The sequence below is a fragment of the Chrysemys picta genome, chromosome 4 (genome assembly GCF_011386835.1).
Source record: "Chrysemys picta bellii isolate R12L10 chromosome 4, ASM1138683v2, whole genome shotgun sequence".
Taxonomy (NCBI): Eukaryota; Metazoa; Chordata; order Testudines; family Emydidae; genus Chrysemys; species Chrysemys picta.
The window spans coordinates 21,495,669-21,511,537 of record NC_088794.1 but is presented as its reverse complement, the minus strand read 5'-3'; the positions used below and the strand labels follow the sequence as shown (position 1 = coordinate 21,511,537).

General features: G+C 46.6%; 1 protein-coding gene across 5 annotated transcripts; it reads right to left on the bottom strand.

The window, feature by feature from the left end:
• Positions 1-2,139: 2,139 nt before the first annotated feature.
• On the bottom strand, positions 2,140-15,489 carry LOC101939147 (chitotriosidase-1). Of its 5 annotated transcripts, XM_065591572.1 has the most exons (13): positions 15,444-15,489; positions 13,463-13,608; positions 12,459-12,691; positions 11,212-11,241; positions 10,093-10,294; positions 9,009-9,065; positions 7,117-7,282; positions 6,283-6,407; positions 6,021-6,144; positions 5,580-5,762; positions 5,262-5,378; positions 4,186-4,318; positions 2,140-2,801 (listed from the first exon to the last, which is right to left on the bottom strand). In XM_065591572.1, the coding sequence occupies exons 3-13, from the start codon at positions 12,481-12,483 to the stop codon at positions 2,518-2,520; spliced, it is 1,446 nt and encodes a 481-aa protein (XP_065447644.1). In that variant the 5' UTR covers positions 12,484-12,691; positions 13,463-13,608; positions 15,444-15,489; the 3' UTR covers positions 2,140-2,517. The 5 variants fall into 5 exon arrangements, with proteins under 5 accessions (XP_065447644.1, XP_065447646.1, XP_005308331.1 ...); XM_065591574.1 differs by lacking the exons at positions 12,459-12,691; positions 15,444-15,489 and adding an exon at positions 13,832-13,950; XM_005308274.5 differs by lacking the exon at positions 15,444-15,489 and having other exon boundaries at positions 12,459-12,643; positions 13,433-13,565.
• Positions 15,490-15,869: the final 380 nt, after the last annotated feature.

The window sequence follows — 15,869 nt, the reverse complement described above, 5'->3', positions numbered from 1 at the left end:
GGCAAGGAGCCGGAGACCTTGGGTACACATTTCTGGGATTTATTACTGTTCTTGAAGATGTAGAGCAAAGACTCTTTAAATAGTGTCATTGTACTGGAGAGACTTGCGTAATCTCCAAGCCTCATTCTCTTATCATTGCCTGCAAGCTCCCACTGCAGCGAGATTGGCCCCAAAGGGGCTCAGACCCTGATAAGCCTTGTTGTTTTTTTCACTTCTGCTATTGTGGTTACTTGGCCAAGGGGTGGGTGTTACGAGAAACTGTTTGGCTCGCTTTGATTCCCAGCGTGACCTGGGTCAAATCACTTCCTCTGTGCTGCTGAGGTCCCAGCAGTAAAATGGGGATCATGCTTCACAGAGCAGTGAGAATGTTTTAATGCATTTATATTTGTCTACCCATAGCACCTTCGGGGCCAGGCTCTCCAAGGATGGAGGAATGGCCGCTCCGGACCAGACCATGGGTCCATCTAGCTCAGTGTCCTGTCTCCAGCAATGGTCAACATCTGCTCCTTCAGAGGAAGGTGTGAGAAACCCTGCAGTTATGGGATAACCTGTCCCTGGGGGAAGTTGTTTTATCTTTTCCCCATAACTCTCCATTCAAGGTCAGCTTGTTCCTTGAAGCAGGAAGGTTTATGTTCCTTCCAAAATTCCTGTTTGGTTTTTAAGATGAGCAGCAACTGGGCCAAGTCTGTCTCTAGGGTAACTCTGTTTGCTTGAATGGTCTTAGGCCAGGAATGAATTTACTCCATGGATGAATCCTCACAAGAGCAGTGGAGACCAAATGCATTTGGAGTCACTTACTCCAGCACTTGCTGACAGTTGCTGCCTGCATTTCTAATCATTCAGAAAGATCCCTGCCCCACTAATGTGACCACCTTAGCATGTAGATAAGGCCTAAACTTCAGTTCATCTGGGTCAGTCCACGTGGGCAATGATGGATGACCTGTGTTGGATTCTGCAGGCTGGTCTGTTTGTGCCTCTCTGTTCTCTTCAGGAAGTGAATTTGTGAAGGCTTCGTGATTAGATACCAAGTTACATGCCTCCGAAATATCAAAGACAAATAAAAACCACAGCCCTTGGACTACTTGGAGAGGAAGAAATCGGATGCTTTTTATGTATTAGGAGTCCCAGGCAGTTAAAGTCATTCCCATAACAGATGTAAGGCCACCTTTATTATCTGGTGTTGGAAATATTGTGAATCTATCCCTAAGTTTAATGGCCCAGAGATCTGCACTTGTGTCAGGATTTCTGCTTTTTGAGAGGGTCACTGGCCCAGTGGGAACAGCAAAGTCCTGGCCAATGGAAGACCTAGGTTGGGGGGGGGGGGCGGGCTGGGTCTCTGGTATCAGAAAGATCACTTGACCTTCCTGTGCATAATTTGAAAATCATATAACCAGGGCCGGTGCAAGGAAGTTTCACGCCCTAGGCGAAACTTCCACCTTGCACCCCACCCCTCAGCCCTGCGGCAGCTTCCTGCCCCCCCCCACTGCCCTGAGACGCCCCCCCCCCCCCCGCAGCAGCTCTCCCCCCCCCCCAGGGAGCTGTGTGGCAGCTCCCCAGCTCACCTGTGCTCCGCCTCCTCCCCGAGCACGCCGCCCCCGCTCTAATTCTCCTCCCAGGCTTGTGGCGCCAAACAGCTGATTGGCGCTGCAAACCTGGGAGGCGGGAAAAGTGGAGCAGCAACGGTGTTCTCGGGGAGAAACGCTGTAAAAAAAAAATGGGGGCACCGCTTTTTGGCGCCCCCAAATCTTGGCGCCCTAGGCAACCGCCTAGTTCGCCTTAATGGTAGCACCGGCCCTGAGTGTCTGAGTCGAACCTTCCTGGGTAAGCATGCAAGATAAAGAAACAGCTTTGACACCTGTGGCAGACTGGACTAATAGCAGATGGCGTTCTCCTACAGACACTCCAGTACATCTTGAATTTATCTTGCTGAGCTCTCCAAGAGGGATAATATGGAGCTGAGATAATGCATGATGCTTCTGTACTGTCTAGTGAACCACACATCAAACTCTAGGATACTATATTGATGTAAGGATGTAAAGAGGCCATAAATCTCCTCATTCCTTCCTGCCTCCCTGCCCCATTTTTCAGTAGCTTATAGGGCCTGACACTTCTACCCAATAGAAGAAAAGTACAACTTCATTTACAAATGAAAGCTTTATTTTCTTGGAGCAAACAAACATGAAATAAGGACAGAGGATGAAGCCAGACTCTAAAAGAGACCAATGCAAAATGAAGAAATAAATGCACGACAGTTTGAAAATCCATCAGCCCTGCTTGTCAGTGCCAATATTCTGCTTCCGCTCACTCTCCTCCCTAACTCTGACCTGTATTACTGCGATGGGTTGTTGCCCCTGAAAGTAACTCACCCAGGACAGAGAAGAAGGTTGCTGGAGACACTTGCAATATAGACCATCTCCTAAGCTCGGATTTGATGGCAGAGGAAACTAAACTATCTGAGCTGATACGAATCAATCTCTTATTTCATTCTCCTTGAAGGTGATTTGAGGCTCTTTGCTTTTAAGGCCAGTTGCAACATTTGCATAAGTAGTCGAAAATCAACCCTTCCGGGCAGGACATTCGGAAGGTGCGCCTGTTGGCACATATGTAGAACATGGCGTGGGCCTCGGGGACCGGGTAGATCCCATTGGCCTTATGGAGGCAAAACCTGCTGGTCGTGGAGTTGGTACTTGTCGCAGGGATGGATGGTAGTGTAGTGAAGCTGAGGGTTGAGGATGAAACAGTTGGCGGTGATGTAGTGGTGCTGATGGTGGTTTCTGGAACAGGCGTCGTCTGAACCAGCCCTGCGGAGGCATTAGCAGAAGGAACAATGTTATCGGCATCTACTAGTCAGAAAGAAAATGGAACAAAGGGAGACATTTTGTGGTCAATCCCTTAGACAGCTTGGTGGTGGTTTAAATGGTTGTTAGGTGACACAGGGCTTTTTATTGTGAAATATGAACGAGCGATGATGTAAAGGGGCCAATAGCTAGATCAGTGGCTCTCTAGGGCAGAACAAACCAACAGTAGGACAACCTCTTGATACGCAGCAGTTGTAGTGGACTTGGCATAAAGTCCACAAGGATTCTAACTCTGAATCGAATGCCATAGAAAGGCAATCTGGTAAATTACTGTTTGGTGCGATAAATATGGACTATGTTATGCTACACTATTTAGAGACTTTTGGGTAGAGACACCTGTAAAACTAAAGGTGACTTAATGTTGAAGCGTAAATACATGGTGGCTGGATAGACTGTTGGTAGCACTCCAAAGTCTCCTAGGACCTTGCTCTGAAGAGTTTGCCCATGACATAGGGGAGGGAAACAAGGGAGGGGAATGGGATAAGTGAGGACAAATGTTACAGCAACGCAATGTGGCTATTTACTTTAGAGATGCACAAACCATGGCAGTATTTCTGGTTGATCTTTTTTATAATGTATCTAAATAGGGTGGGGTTGAAAGTGGATTGGTTTATTGGGAGGATTGTATGAGAAATGTGTTTCCAAGAGGGATACAAACGTGTGACGGTGGTGGTCTGGCAGAGCAGAGAGAACAGGGCAGATGGGGAATAACATGGAAACAGGCCTGGGGGGAGAAACAAATAATGCACAAGAGGCGTGGCTTTAAACTAAATCAGCTTTGGGCTAATCAGATACAAGCTATGATGCTGGGGAGGGGACTCTGATGTGTAATTTCCCAGCCTGCTTTTGGTAGGTTTGGTGGCTCAGCTCATGAGCGTTAGATGCAAACTCTTCCAATTCTCTATATTTCCCTAGTTACGTGGCTTTTTCCCCCAGTATTCCCAATGGGCTTGCATGAGTGAATTTTTAGGAGGCATAACAACGTGGCTTAATGCAAAGATTTCAGACAACGTTCATCAGGGTGTTTTGTGTCCCAGGCTCCCCTCTTTAGTCTGGGCACTGATGCCGCTCCAGCCTTTGCGCTCTGAACCAAAAGCTGGCCGTGGGCGTTTCAAAGAAAAATGGTGTATTACATAAATGTTTTTGCCATTAGGGCTTTCCCTGGAGACTCTGAGAGTGTTCAGAGGAGGCGGAGGCTGTGGTGCAAGTTTGCAATTCATTCTCTCTCCCTGCCCCCAAAAAATCTCTTGCCCAATAATAAAAAAATACATGTGTCAAGAAGATATTGCATTATGTGTATGGGGCAGACCCTTAACTCATGCTTTACCGCATCTCAGCTCTTTCTTCAGAGTTTGCAGAAGAGGGTACTTCCCCTGGCCGCAGAATGAGTCGCTGAAATCATCCAGATCAATGGCCCAGACCATGGCCCCTCCCAGACTTTTCTTCTTCAGATACTGAACCTGGGAGAGGAAAAATCTCTGAAACTGTGACATTGGGTGCCGGTGGGAGACGGAAGTTAAAACATCTCGCCTCTGTTAGAACTCCAGCAACTGTTACTCATCTAAGGAGCCTCTTGCAAGTCCAAAACAACCTGCCATGAGGTTGAGAGGTGGATGGGAGAAGGGGCGAGTGCATGCTAAAAGCTTGCCTATGCTTGAACCAATGAATCTCCATGTAGGCAGGAATCCCGTTTGGGTTAAGGGTGCTCATGTCTGGGATGTTTACAGCCCTGTTCTGCTTCCTGCTTGGTCTGAAATCTCATATGACCTTAAGAATCTGTTGCCAGGGTGGAGCAGATTGCAAGTCATGAAACTTCCCTGTCCCAGAATATTGTCTGGATCCTCTCTCCTACACTTTACACTCAAGGAAAAGATTGTGTGGGTTTGTGGGGGGCCTGTTTGCTGAATTCACCTGCTGATGGGCCAATGTTTCCGCTCACAGCACACCACATAAGTCATCTTCTAGTCTCATCTTTTGCTGTGACTTCAAGCGAGTCACATTCTCCTTCTGTAGGGTAACCAGATGTCCCGATTTTATAGGGACAGTCCCGATTTTGGGGTCTTTTTCTTATATAGGCTCCTATTACCTCCCATCTCCTGTCTTGATTTTTCACACTTGCTGTCTGGTCACCCTACCTTTCTGTGCCTTGATTTCCCCATCTGTAAAATGGGATAACACTAGCCTTCCCAGAAGGTAGGCAGGACTGGAGGCTTAACAGGTTAACTTTGGTGAAGTGCATTGAGATTCTCAGATGCACAGTCTAGGGACATACAAAGCATTGTCTGCCGATACGCACAATGATACAAAGTGGAGCCCATCTCTCTGGGCTACGGGAAGGTTCCGATAGCCCCCCCTCCAGCCTTCCACAATGTGTGGCGAGAAGAATGCATAGGAACTGCTTACTTTGGTTTTAATGCTCTGCTGGTCGTCATACCCCACCCACTGGTTCTCCTTGAAGGAATACGGGACTTTCTGTTCCTCGATCCTTTTGGTGGTGCCACCTTTCTGGAAAGTACAAATCTGAAAAAAATACAGAAATGGAGAGATGGGAAGAGACCATTGAGATTGGCTGCCTCTCTGAATTAATTAATAATCTTACAAATATTAGCATGTTTGCCAATAGAAGGATCAAAGGGGCAGTTTCAAGGCACCATATTTAAATCACAGTAGACCCAGGAGCATTTAATGAGCTGCTTGCAGGAAAAGTGAATTCTTTCCTACCTCGTAATAGGCCCAGAATCCTGCCTCTCGAGTGAAAGGGCCGAGTGATCCAGGCCCAAAGGCAGGGGCACCAACCTCTGTCTCGGAGGAAGAGAGGGTGAAAGACCGTCCATAGATGGGGATTCCCATGATGATCTTCTCAGCTGGAGCACCCTTGTTCCTCCAGTACGTCACAGCATAGTCCTGTACGAGGGGATCAGACATGAAGTCTCTCCATGTAACAGGGGTGCTGGAACAGTTTTTGGAGTTTGCCACCAAACTGTGATACAGCCACTGAATGTCTGTTGTCTGGGGCTTGTGACGCAAGTTCTGATACTTGCACCGGGGTAAGGATGATACATGCAGGTTTGTTGGAAATGTGACTTTTCAACCATTTCCTGCAGCTGAGCTCTATTTATTTGTCAGAAGGAGGGGTCACCTACAAAGTTCTTTGACACTTACAGTGTTACTGTACACAGCAGATCCAGTGTCGGTTTTCCCTTTGTAGAGAGGACTGACGTGTCCTGTGATCTTTTCCCAGGAACCGTGGAAGTCATACGTCATGAGGTTAATGAAGTCTAAGGCCCTACAAAGGGAGAATAAGGAATCAAGATGACATTGATTTTCCCTCTGCAAGAGAAGTGTTGCAAAGCATCCTGGGTAATAGAATTTGGTCCTGTAGCTTGACTGTCCTCTGCAAAACTGTGTGGCTGGATAGACTCACTTTGAGATGTTCTCGACTTCATAGGCTCCATCGATGTTTTCCTTCCCAGCTGCCACAGCAGCAGTCAACAGCAGCCGCTCTTTCCCTGTCCTCTTGGCTTCCTCCTTGAATTCTTCAGCCATTTCCTGAGGGGGAATAATAGAAAGCCCCAAACAACCATCAATTATCCCCTTTTTAATTATGCCTTCCATCTTTTTTTTCTTTCAAAAAAAGCAAATCTAAACTAAAGGAGAGACTGCACACATGTCTGACAAACACAGTTAGAGTAGGGTCCTGAGCTTTCTAGTAGCTGTGGGTCATGCCAATTAGATCACATATTTGATCAATTTATTAACGTATTCAGGGCTGATGCTGTGAATGATTTGACTCTGGGAAGGCACAGGACTTGATGGTAGATTCCAGGAAGTAAATAATCGAAGTGGCTGATCAGTATCTTCTGACATTGGGGGCATTATGTGTCTGCTCATCTGGTGGGGATTCCTTGAGCCAGGCGCCAGCAGGCTAGGAAGTCCAATCCCTGACTTTACCTGTATGCCCCTTGGATACACTCTTCCCCCACTCTTTGGAGATCTGAGCTAGAGATGAGCCCAAAGCTCGGATCCAAAAAACATAGTTCAGATGCTCGAACAGTCTGGTGACTTGATTCCATCACTTGTTTGATCCTTTCAGATGTTAGCTGTCTCTACCTTAGAGAACGCCCCAGCTTTGACTTTGACTTTGCAGACTGTGTAGTGTTTGCAGGTGAAATATGAGGACAAAACACATGTCCTGCATCCTTATAATCTCTACCTTGGCAAGGGAAGGAGGGGGCTGTACTCCTAGGTCTTACTGTACCTGGACCAGAGCAGTGAAACGCTGTTTATCCTCAGGTGGGCTTCCCCTTGCACCTGGATATTCCCAGTCTAGGTCCAGACCATCAAATTCATACTTGCGCAGGAACTCAACCACAGAGAGGATGAATGTCCGCCGATTACCAGGCGTGGACACCATGCTGGAGAACCTAGCATGGAAGTGACATGTTAACTACCCTGTCTGTGCTGCTAACCACCTGCTGCAGATTTGGGGGCTAGTTTACAGTTGCTGTGTCCAGAAGATAAACTCAGCAGCACAGAGGGCTACACAGGGCTGGTGCTACCATTAAGACGAACTAGGCGGTTGCCTAGGGCGCCAAGATTTGGGGGCGCCAAAAAGCGGTGCCCCCAATTTTTTTTACAGCGTTCCTCCCGGAGCACGCGGTCACCGCTCCACTTCTCCTGTCTCCCAGGCTTGCAGTGCCAATCAGCTATTTGGCACCGCAAGCCTGGGAGGAGAATTAGAGCAGGGGGTGGTGTGCTCGGGGAGGAGGCGGAGCAGAGGTGAGCTGGGGTGGGGAGCTGCCGCACAGCTCCCCGGGGGAGGAAGCTGCCACAGGGGTGCCTCAGGGCGGGGGGGGGAGCTACCGCAGGGCCCCCTCCCTGAGCACGCTGTCGCTGCTCCACTTCTCCCGCCTCCCAGGCTTGCGGCGCCAATCAGCTGTTTGGCACCACAAGCCTGGGAGGGGAGGAGAATTAGAGCGGGGGCGGCGTGCTCGGGGAGGAGGCAGAGCAGAGGTGAGCTGGGGTGGGGAGCTGCTGCATGGCTCCCGGGGGTGGGGGGAAGCTGCTGTGGGGGGGCGCCTCAGGGCAGGGGTGGGGGAGCTGCCGCAGGGCTGGGGGAGGGGGGCACGCGCAAGGTGGAAGTTTCGCCTAGGGCGTGAAACTTTCTTGCACCAGCCCTGGGGTTACATACAGCTGGGAGGAAAGGCCACTGGTCCTCGCAGGGTCATATTCAGCCCCAGTTCACTTTAAATTCCAGCCCACGTCACATCCAGAGCATGAAGGAGACTCTGTCTGCAAATCACTAGTCTGAATATTGTTTGCTTTGGAGACAGCTTTCAGGGAGAGCTTCAGGTTTAACGCTTTACAAATGAATATAAAAAAATCTAAGTTGCTAAGCACTGATGAGATGAATTGTCAATACCAAAGACTTCACAGCTGCTAGTAATTCTATTGCTGTCAAAGAGCACGAGAGATTTGGAAACTTCCCAAAATGTTACCACACAAATCTCAGTACCAAACACAATATTTGAGCTTCTGCCTTCCAAGACCACCTCTTCATGACAAAAAGCCCAGAATGAAAATTCTGGGGCAACCTCCTCAGTGACAAATTTTAGTCAAAAAAGGGCATAATGACCCACAGGCGAGAACTTGTTCTTAAACCAGTGTCAAGCTGAAGTGACTCCACTAACTCCAGGTTGTACTGAACATTGATGTGGGCATCACGAGGCAGTGTACACCTGATACTGATTGTCTTTGGAGACTGAGCTCTGAAATATACTACTAATGGGCTGGGCACTAGTCTAGGAATGAGGAAACCCAGATTCAGTTCCTGCTCTGTCACAGACTGGGTGCGCCTTGGGAAAGTCATGTAGTGTCTGTCTCGGTTCCCCATCTGTACAATGGGGAAAACAGCCATGCCCTACCTTACAGAGGTGTTGAGGCTAACTACGGGTGTATTATGAGGCACTCATACGACCACCATTGCCATAGTATCTAAGTGCCTAATGTAGGTAGATAGAATGCACAGTCTCCTTCCTACATGCTACTGTTCTGACTCTCCTGGACATCACAGGATTTTGAGGTTTAGCATAATCCACTCCCCCCCGCCTCACGCTTTTCATGCAGAAAACAAACATCCTCTCATCTTACTTTTCAGAGCCAAAATTCCAACCACCAATGGCCAAGAGGGTCTTCAGCCCAGGATTCCTGGGTGGGAGAAAAGGTGGCATTAAAAGCAGCTGAAAAAGCTCACTTTCATTGTGTCCCTCACACTTGGACTTGCAAGCGTTCTCCGATCTTAATAAACACAGCCATAATCTGGATCAGGGGTCGGCAACCTTTCAGAAGTGGGGTGCCGAGTCTTCATTGATTCACTCTAATTTATGGTTTCGTGTGCCAGTAATACATTTTAACATTTTTAGAAGGTCTCTTTCTATGTGTATAATATATAACTAATCTACTGTTGTATGTAAAGTAAATAAGGTTTTTAAAATGTTTAAGGAGCTTCATTTAAAATTAAATTAAAAGGCAGAGTCCCCCCGCCCCCGGACTGGTGGCCAGGATCTAGGCAGTGTGAGTGCCACTGAAAATCAGCTTGTGTGCCGCCTTCGGCACGCGTGCCATAGGTTGCCTACCCCTGATCTGGACGCTTAATCTGGGGGAAAGCTTCCATACTTCTGCAATGTAAACGCCCTCAAACCTTCCTATAGATAAACGGGAGGAAGGAGAAGTTGGGACCTCCCTAAAGTTTAAGGCACTGTCCCCAGATTATGCTGAGATACTGAGTGGTGGGGTTCCCCCCCCTCTAGTTTAGCTCGTGCCCCAACGCTTGATAATACATTCTATTTTGCTATAACCCTACTGAAAACCCATTCGTGTACATTCTGTGTCTGAGTGGATCTTTCAGAGAAGAATCCCTCTCAGATGCAAGAAGTTGGGCTTTTTAACATTTATGGTGATGTCAACATGAGTCTTCAAACTGTCACATCCACTCTTCTCATGGAGAGGATAGGTTAAACTCTAAAGTCCTTGGGCCAGGGACTGACTTGGTCTTGTACACTGCTGAGCACATGATAAATAATGATTCCAAAGGAGTTTTCTCTCTCGGTGAAACTAGAAACAGCCTTAGCTTAAATCCCAGGTCTGCCTCCTCCTTCAGGATAAACCCAGAGCCCCATTCCCTAGGGGTGAGACCCCAGCGCTGGGAGATAGGCCCCTCTCCCCTTTGACTCACTTGCTTTTGAGTCCGTTGAAAGTCTTGTAATGCTGCTCATCGTTCCACTCCACAGTGGTGATCCGGTTGTCGTCCATGCCAGCAAAGGCATAAATGAGATGAGTGCATAGGTTGGGGTCAATGTCCTCAGGAAGGAAGCTCCCCTGGGCTGGTCTGTACTGGGACCAGTTGGTAAAGTAACAGACCAGTTTGCAAGCAGAGCCTGTAGAAATAGGAGAGAGATGTCAAGGTGCGATGAGGACTGAGGCAAGGAATCAAAATGCGATGCACCCCTTCAGTTGGCTGATAGCATAGGGCCTCACAGACTCCCTCGATTTCATTGTACAGTATTCAAGCTCTTGAGTCCATGTGGGCCATAACCGTGCTCCTTTTAGCATGGTTCCCCAAACCCAGAAGGACTTGGAATGCCCTTCCAATTCCTTTCCAGTCTCTGGGGAATGGGACTGGTCGTGCTTTGGTACTGACATGACGAAAGCTTTTGAGAATAGGTGGGTTGCACACCTGGGTGTAGAAATGGCTATGCTAGGCCTCACTGTTGTTTTGCTTTGTACTTTGTCCCACAGCGGTGGCCCCTGGATGCCCCACTGAGAATTGTAGTACAGCAGTGATACAGGGCTTTGAACATCTAAACCATGCTCCAGAAGTGGGTCTGTTACGCCCGATCTTTGAATGGAGACAGGACAAGAGTCAGCTAAGTAGGAACAACCTCCGTTGCCTCTGTTCTCAAAGTGAATGTGTCCCACGGGCTATGGGCCACTTGTGCTCATATGGGACAGTATGGGAGGGCAGCTGTTTGTTTGCCACTGCTCGGCAAGCAGCATTGCATCTGAACGTAGCTAAGTTACACACACGCAGGCTGTGGATGGGCTCACAGAGCTGTCATACAGATAACTGACTCGAGCTTATTAGTAGCATCTAAACCCCACTGAAGTTAATGAAACTTCAGGAGGCTTTGGATCAGGCTCACAGAGACCACTTCCAAAATTAAACCTCTGACCAAGGAAACGGCTTACTGAATCCCAGCTAAACACTGGACCTTATTCTGTTATCCAAAGGGATTTCTTTTCTACTACCCATGCCTCTTTTAAGAAATGGATGGTCATGGAAAAGGTGACTTACTGCATTGGAGAAACAGCAGGACAGCTAAACCTACAGCAAAATAAAAACAGAAGAGAAGATTGTTATTTAAAAATCCCTCCCCCAGGCCTAGAATATCATAGAATATCAGGGTTGGAAGGGACCTCAGGAGGTCATCTAGTCCAACCCCCTGCTCAAAGCAGGGCCAATCCCCAACTAAATCATCCCAGCCAGGGCTTTGTCAAGCCTGACCTTAAAAACCTCTAAGGAAGGAGATTCCACCACCTCCCTAGGTAACCCATTCCAGTGCTTCACCACCCTCCTAGTGAAAAAGTTTTTCCTAATATCCAACCTAAACCTCCCCCCCCTGCAACTTGAGACCATTACTCCTTGTTCTGTCATCTGCCACCACTGAGAACAGTCTAGATCCAGCCATGCAGAAATCAGAAATTCTCCTACTAGAAATAAGTTTAAAGTCCATTGCATAACTAATGACCACACATATTCTTGTGGACCCATTATTACTGAGACCATTGTGACTATCGAACATATGCCACTGCCCCTCTGTTCTGCTTCCTAGTTCCCCACCTGGGGAAGGGGTTGTGCTTTGCCTTACTTGTTATCATGGGACCTTGGCTCCTGACTGGGGTACTTAAGCGCTACTGCAATACAAATAAAGTCAAAACCAGAGAGAACCACATGCTGCAAAGTCAGTTCCAAAGACAAAGTCACTCTCAGTCTCCAGTCTTGGCACGTGGCAGTAAAGACTGTTGCATGTTATAGCTGAGCAGAGCTTAGGTTCTGCTCAAGAATCTTACCCAGGAGAACTACCTTGAAAAGTAAATCAACTAATGTGCAGGGAGAGGTGGATTAAGAGCTCAGAACTGAGAGCTAGGAACTCCTGAGTTCTAATGCTAGCTCTAACCATCGGCCTCTACGGCTTTCAGAAAGTCCCTTAAAGTTTTCCCAGCTGCAAGATGGAGGATAATACTACGTTGCCTTAGGGGGTGATATTGTTCCTCTTTTCCACCAACACCACTGAAGTTAAGTATCCCAGCATTGGTTAACCCGAGAAATGTTGGGTTTCAGTTTAGACAGTTGCAACTTTTCTCTCACCCTCTTTTTAGTAGTGGGCGTTTTGCAGGATGCAATTGGCCTAACCCAATGCCTTCCATTATCCATATCATGGGTGAAGAATACATTATACAGTCTCACATCCAAATCCCATAAAACTCAACAGTCCTATTCAGTAACATCCCACATAAATTCATTTCCAGTTGCAAACTTACCAACCCAAACGAACGCCCGGCCCATGGTGGCTGCAGATGGTCTGGGCTGGGTTCTGTAGACCTGGGTTGTGCGTCTGGCTGTAGATTGATGCTCAGCATTGACCTGGGCTCAATCTTTCTCTTTATACCTGACCACACCCATGCAGGACAGCTGTGTTGAACTGAGAGGAGTGCATGCCGCCAGTCTGTGCAGTTAAAGGATTTCGCCACATGCAGGAATTTTGCTCAATCTCCTAAATTTTCAAGGGCAGGTTTTGCAATTGAACTGGTGATCACAGAATCACAAGATTCTGAGTATCTAAAGTCATTGCTTGAGGCACATGTTCTGTTTGACTAATTATACTTTTAATTCACTGATCCTTGGCAGGAGCCCTGCTGGAGTTAAGAGCAGCCTGTAAAGAACTGCAGAATATGATGCACAACAAAAAGAAGTTGGTTAGCCCTATAACACCCAGAAATGATGCTACATAATCTTGCGTGCCACCTACTGGCATGTTATCTAGTAATTATTTGCATACATACAGACATCTCTCTTGTACAGAGCACTCCTGTAACACTAGTAGATGATGTGGCTTTTAACGAGTTCCTACAGTACATTCTCTGAGGGAACTCACCCTTGTGTCGGATAAAGACAAAATGATCAGTGCCCCTCGGCTCCCTGCAATTAAGTCAAGCGCTCCCAAAATATGGGAAACCATGTAAAGACTTGGCTAAAAGCCAGGACCTATTGATCCCATAGCTCTTTTCATAAAGGGGGATAGAAGTCTGCCACAGTGTTCCAAGCTGAAATGTGTAGCACTATGGGCCAGCTGCTGCCGTTCACCCCAGAGGTGGCTGCATTTCAGTGGTGGGCTGTGCACCCTTAGTTCTAGCATGTATGCTCCCACCTGTAAAATGACACCATGAGGTCATCTATTTATTGTGCCTCAATCACTCCCAGATCAAACTTGCTCAGTTTACAAGTGAAAAGATACTTTTACTGACTGCTGGGGTCACAAACTCACTCTTGAATCTAGAAATCCGGCCGGGTTCCTGCTGTCTGACATCACAGGGAATAAGGATTCTGCAGGCGGAACTTAGCTGACCATTCTGTTGAATGATGCACAAGACAGAATAAAATCTGGATCACCCTCCTGTGGCTGCAACAGTTCTGTGGGAGGAGAGACCAAACACCTGTCAGTAAGGCCAGCAGATGTGACTTTTAAGACCCACAAGGAGCAGCTATGGGTTAAGACAGTGGCCTTTTCAGTCACTTTCCTGTTATTACACTAGTGACTCTGCTAAAGGTGGGTCTGTAACCAGCTTGTGAAAGAAAATAAAGCCCTAAAATAAGTCTGGAAAGTGGAAATCTGTTTAGGACAAAAGATAATTACCATATCTTTGCTCAAAGGCAAGAAACCAGTTGACTTTATGTGAGGCTGGAGACCTTGTCACTGGATGCATCAAAATAACCCTTTATGCACCGTTATAGCACCAGGAATGTATACGAACCTAGGAAAAAACCCAGTCAATGGAGAACAGTGATTTGGATTGTCTTGGATATAACTAAGCAATGAGTATCTTGCAGCCTGCCAGGGGAAAAGAGAACTTAATTTTTGATGAAAGCAAAGTATCAGATTTATCGATGGCCTCCTTTATTGTAGAATCTGAGTATCTGTGATTTTTCTTCCTAGATATTGGCCCATAGCAAACCAAAGCCCCAGGGACTACTGCCATGTGATCAGCCTGCCTGGACTCAAGGGCAGAAGCCTCTGTAGGCTCTGGACTGTAGCTTCAGTATAAGTCCATATCCACAAGATGTTCGCTTTTCCTTGGATTTTGAATTTGCAGGAAAACTTGCATAAATTCAGAACTCACTGAGAACCCACAGGTCTGTGACTTCGACATTCATAACTCAAAAATCATTATAGATGAGCCACAAAACATAGCTCCTGACCACACATGGTCATTAAGTATTCCATTGCTCTTTCCACCAGACTGAGTACTAACTCCAGTGTCTTGACCTAACTCCAGTTCTGATGCCTTCCATTTTGCCTTCCTAAACTTCCTCTGCAGGTTCAGTGGGAGACAGTATCTTTACACACTTCGTTCTGTAGTGTTGCTGTTTGCTATTAAACAGCTGCTGTCAACTGGCAGTGGCTGATTTTCAGTGAAAGGTGGAGCAGTCTGATCCTCTTTGTATAATTTGTATGTCAACTTTTGTCTAAAGCATTTCTGGATTAAAAAATAGAGTTAGCAGCAGTGGTAGCATTAAGGGAGAAGGGAATTCAAATACTACTTGGAGAAAACAAACCGCTGTTGTCGAAAAAATCTGTACTAAAGCTGGTCAGAGAAGGGGAACCTAATTTCACCAAAAAACCCTTGAAATTGGTTTCTGCAGGGTTCAAAATCGACCGATTTTTCATTACTTGGAATTTTTTGTGATTAAAAAATTTTTTTTTTTAACAAAATGAGAGGACTGGAAAATAAAACTTCAGCCATTTTTGAAAGAAAAAGAAGGGAAAAGGGCAGAAAGGAAAAGGGTAAAAACAAGAAAAGGAAGGGAAAAAAGATTCCGATTTTTGTCAAAACTGTTCACGTTTGAAAGCAAAGTTCTTAAATATTTAATTGGATAAAAAAGACCATTTGTTGACCCAATTTTTTAATGCCAAGTTCTAAGATGTATAAATAACAGAGGATTTGCACTTGATTATAGATTTTTGTTTAATATTTATAACATTGACTTGATCATAGCAGATGTATTTTCTAATCTGCTATCTTCAGTGTTTAATTATATAATTACAAAATAGAATAAGATGTAACGATAGGACCCTGTGCGTGAAATGAATGCAAATAAATAACACAACATTGGATTCTTCAGAAGATTTTAGTTCATATGTGCAAAATGCCTTGAAGCGGAGGAGCACTGTGTGGTGGATGACTTATCACTGTTTGCAGTCTCTTGCTATTTGCAATACCATACTCTTAGGCCTAGTCTTCACTTACCGGCTGGTCCGGCGGCACGCCATCGATGTTCTGGGATCGATTTATCGCGTCTGGTTAAGACGCGATAAATCGATCCCGGATCGATCCCGGAAGTGCTCACAGTCGGCGCCGGTACTCCAGCTCGCCGAGAGGAGTACGCGGCATCGACGGGGGGAGACTTCCTGCCACGTCTGGACCCGCGGTAAGTTCGGACTAAGGTACTTCGAATTCAGCTACGTTATTAACGTAGCTGAATTTGCGTACCTTAGTCCGAAGTCCGGACTAAGTGGGGACCAGGCCTTAGTTAATGCGAGGTGTCTATGAATCAGTGTTCCAAAATAGGAAAAGGCTAGTGCCTACCTTAATCTGTGTGATAAAATAAATGAATCAAGGGACTGCTCTAAAAAAAAAAAAAGTTGCAGTTCACAGCCTCTGCTATCCAGTCTT

What these genes read in the sequence shown, in the direction of transcription:
- LOC101939147 (XM_065591572.1), bottom strand. Translation starts at nt 12,483, where the DNA reads ATGGGCCGGGCGTTCGTTTGGGTTG. An exon ending in TTCAACGGACTCAAAAGCAA is followed by an intron (nt 9,066 to 10,092) that starts GTGAGTCAAAGG and finishes TCTCCCACCCAG; the next exon opens with GAATCCTGGGCTGAAGACCC. An exon ending in GATTCTGGGCCTATTACGAG is followed by an intron (nt 5,379 to 5,579) that starts GTAGGAAAGAAT and finishes TATTTTTTTCAG; the next exon opens with ATTTGTACTTTCCAGAAAGG.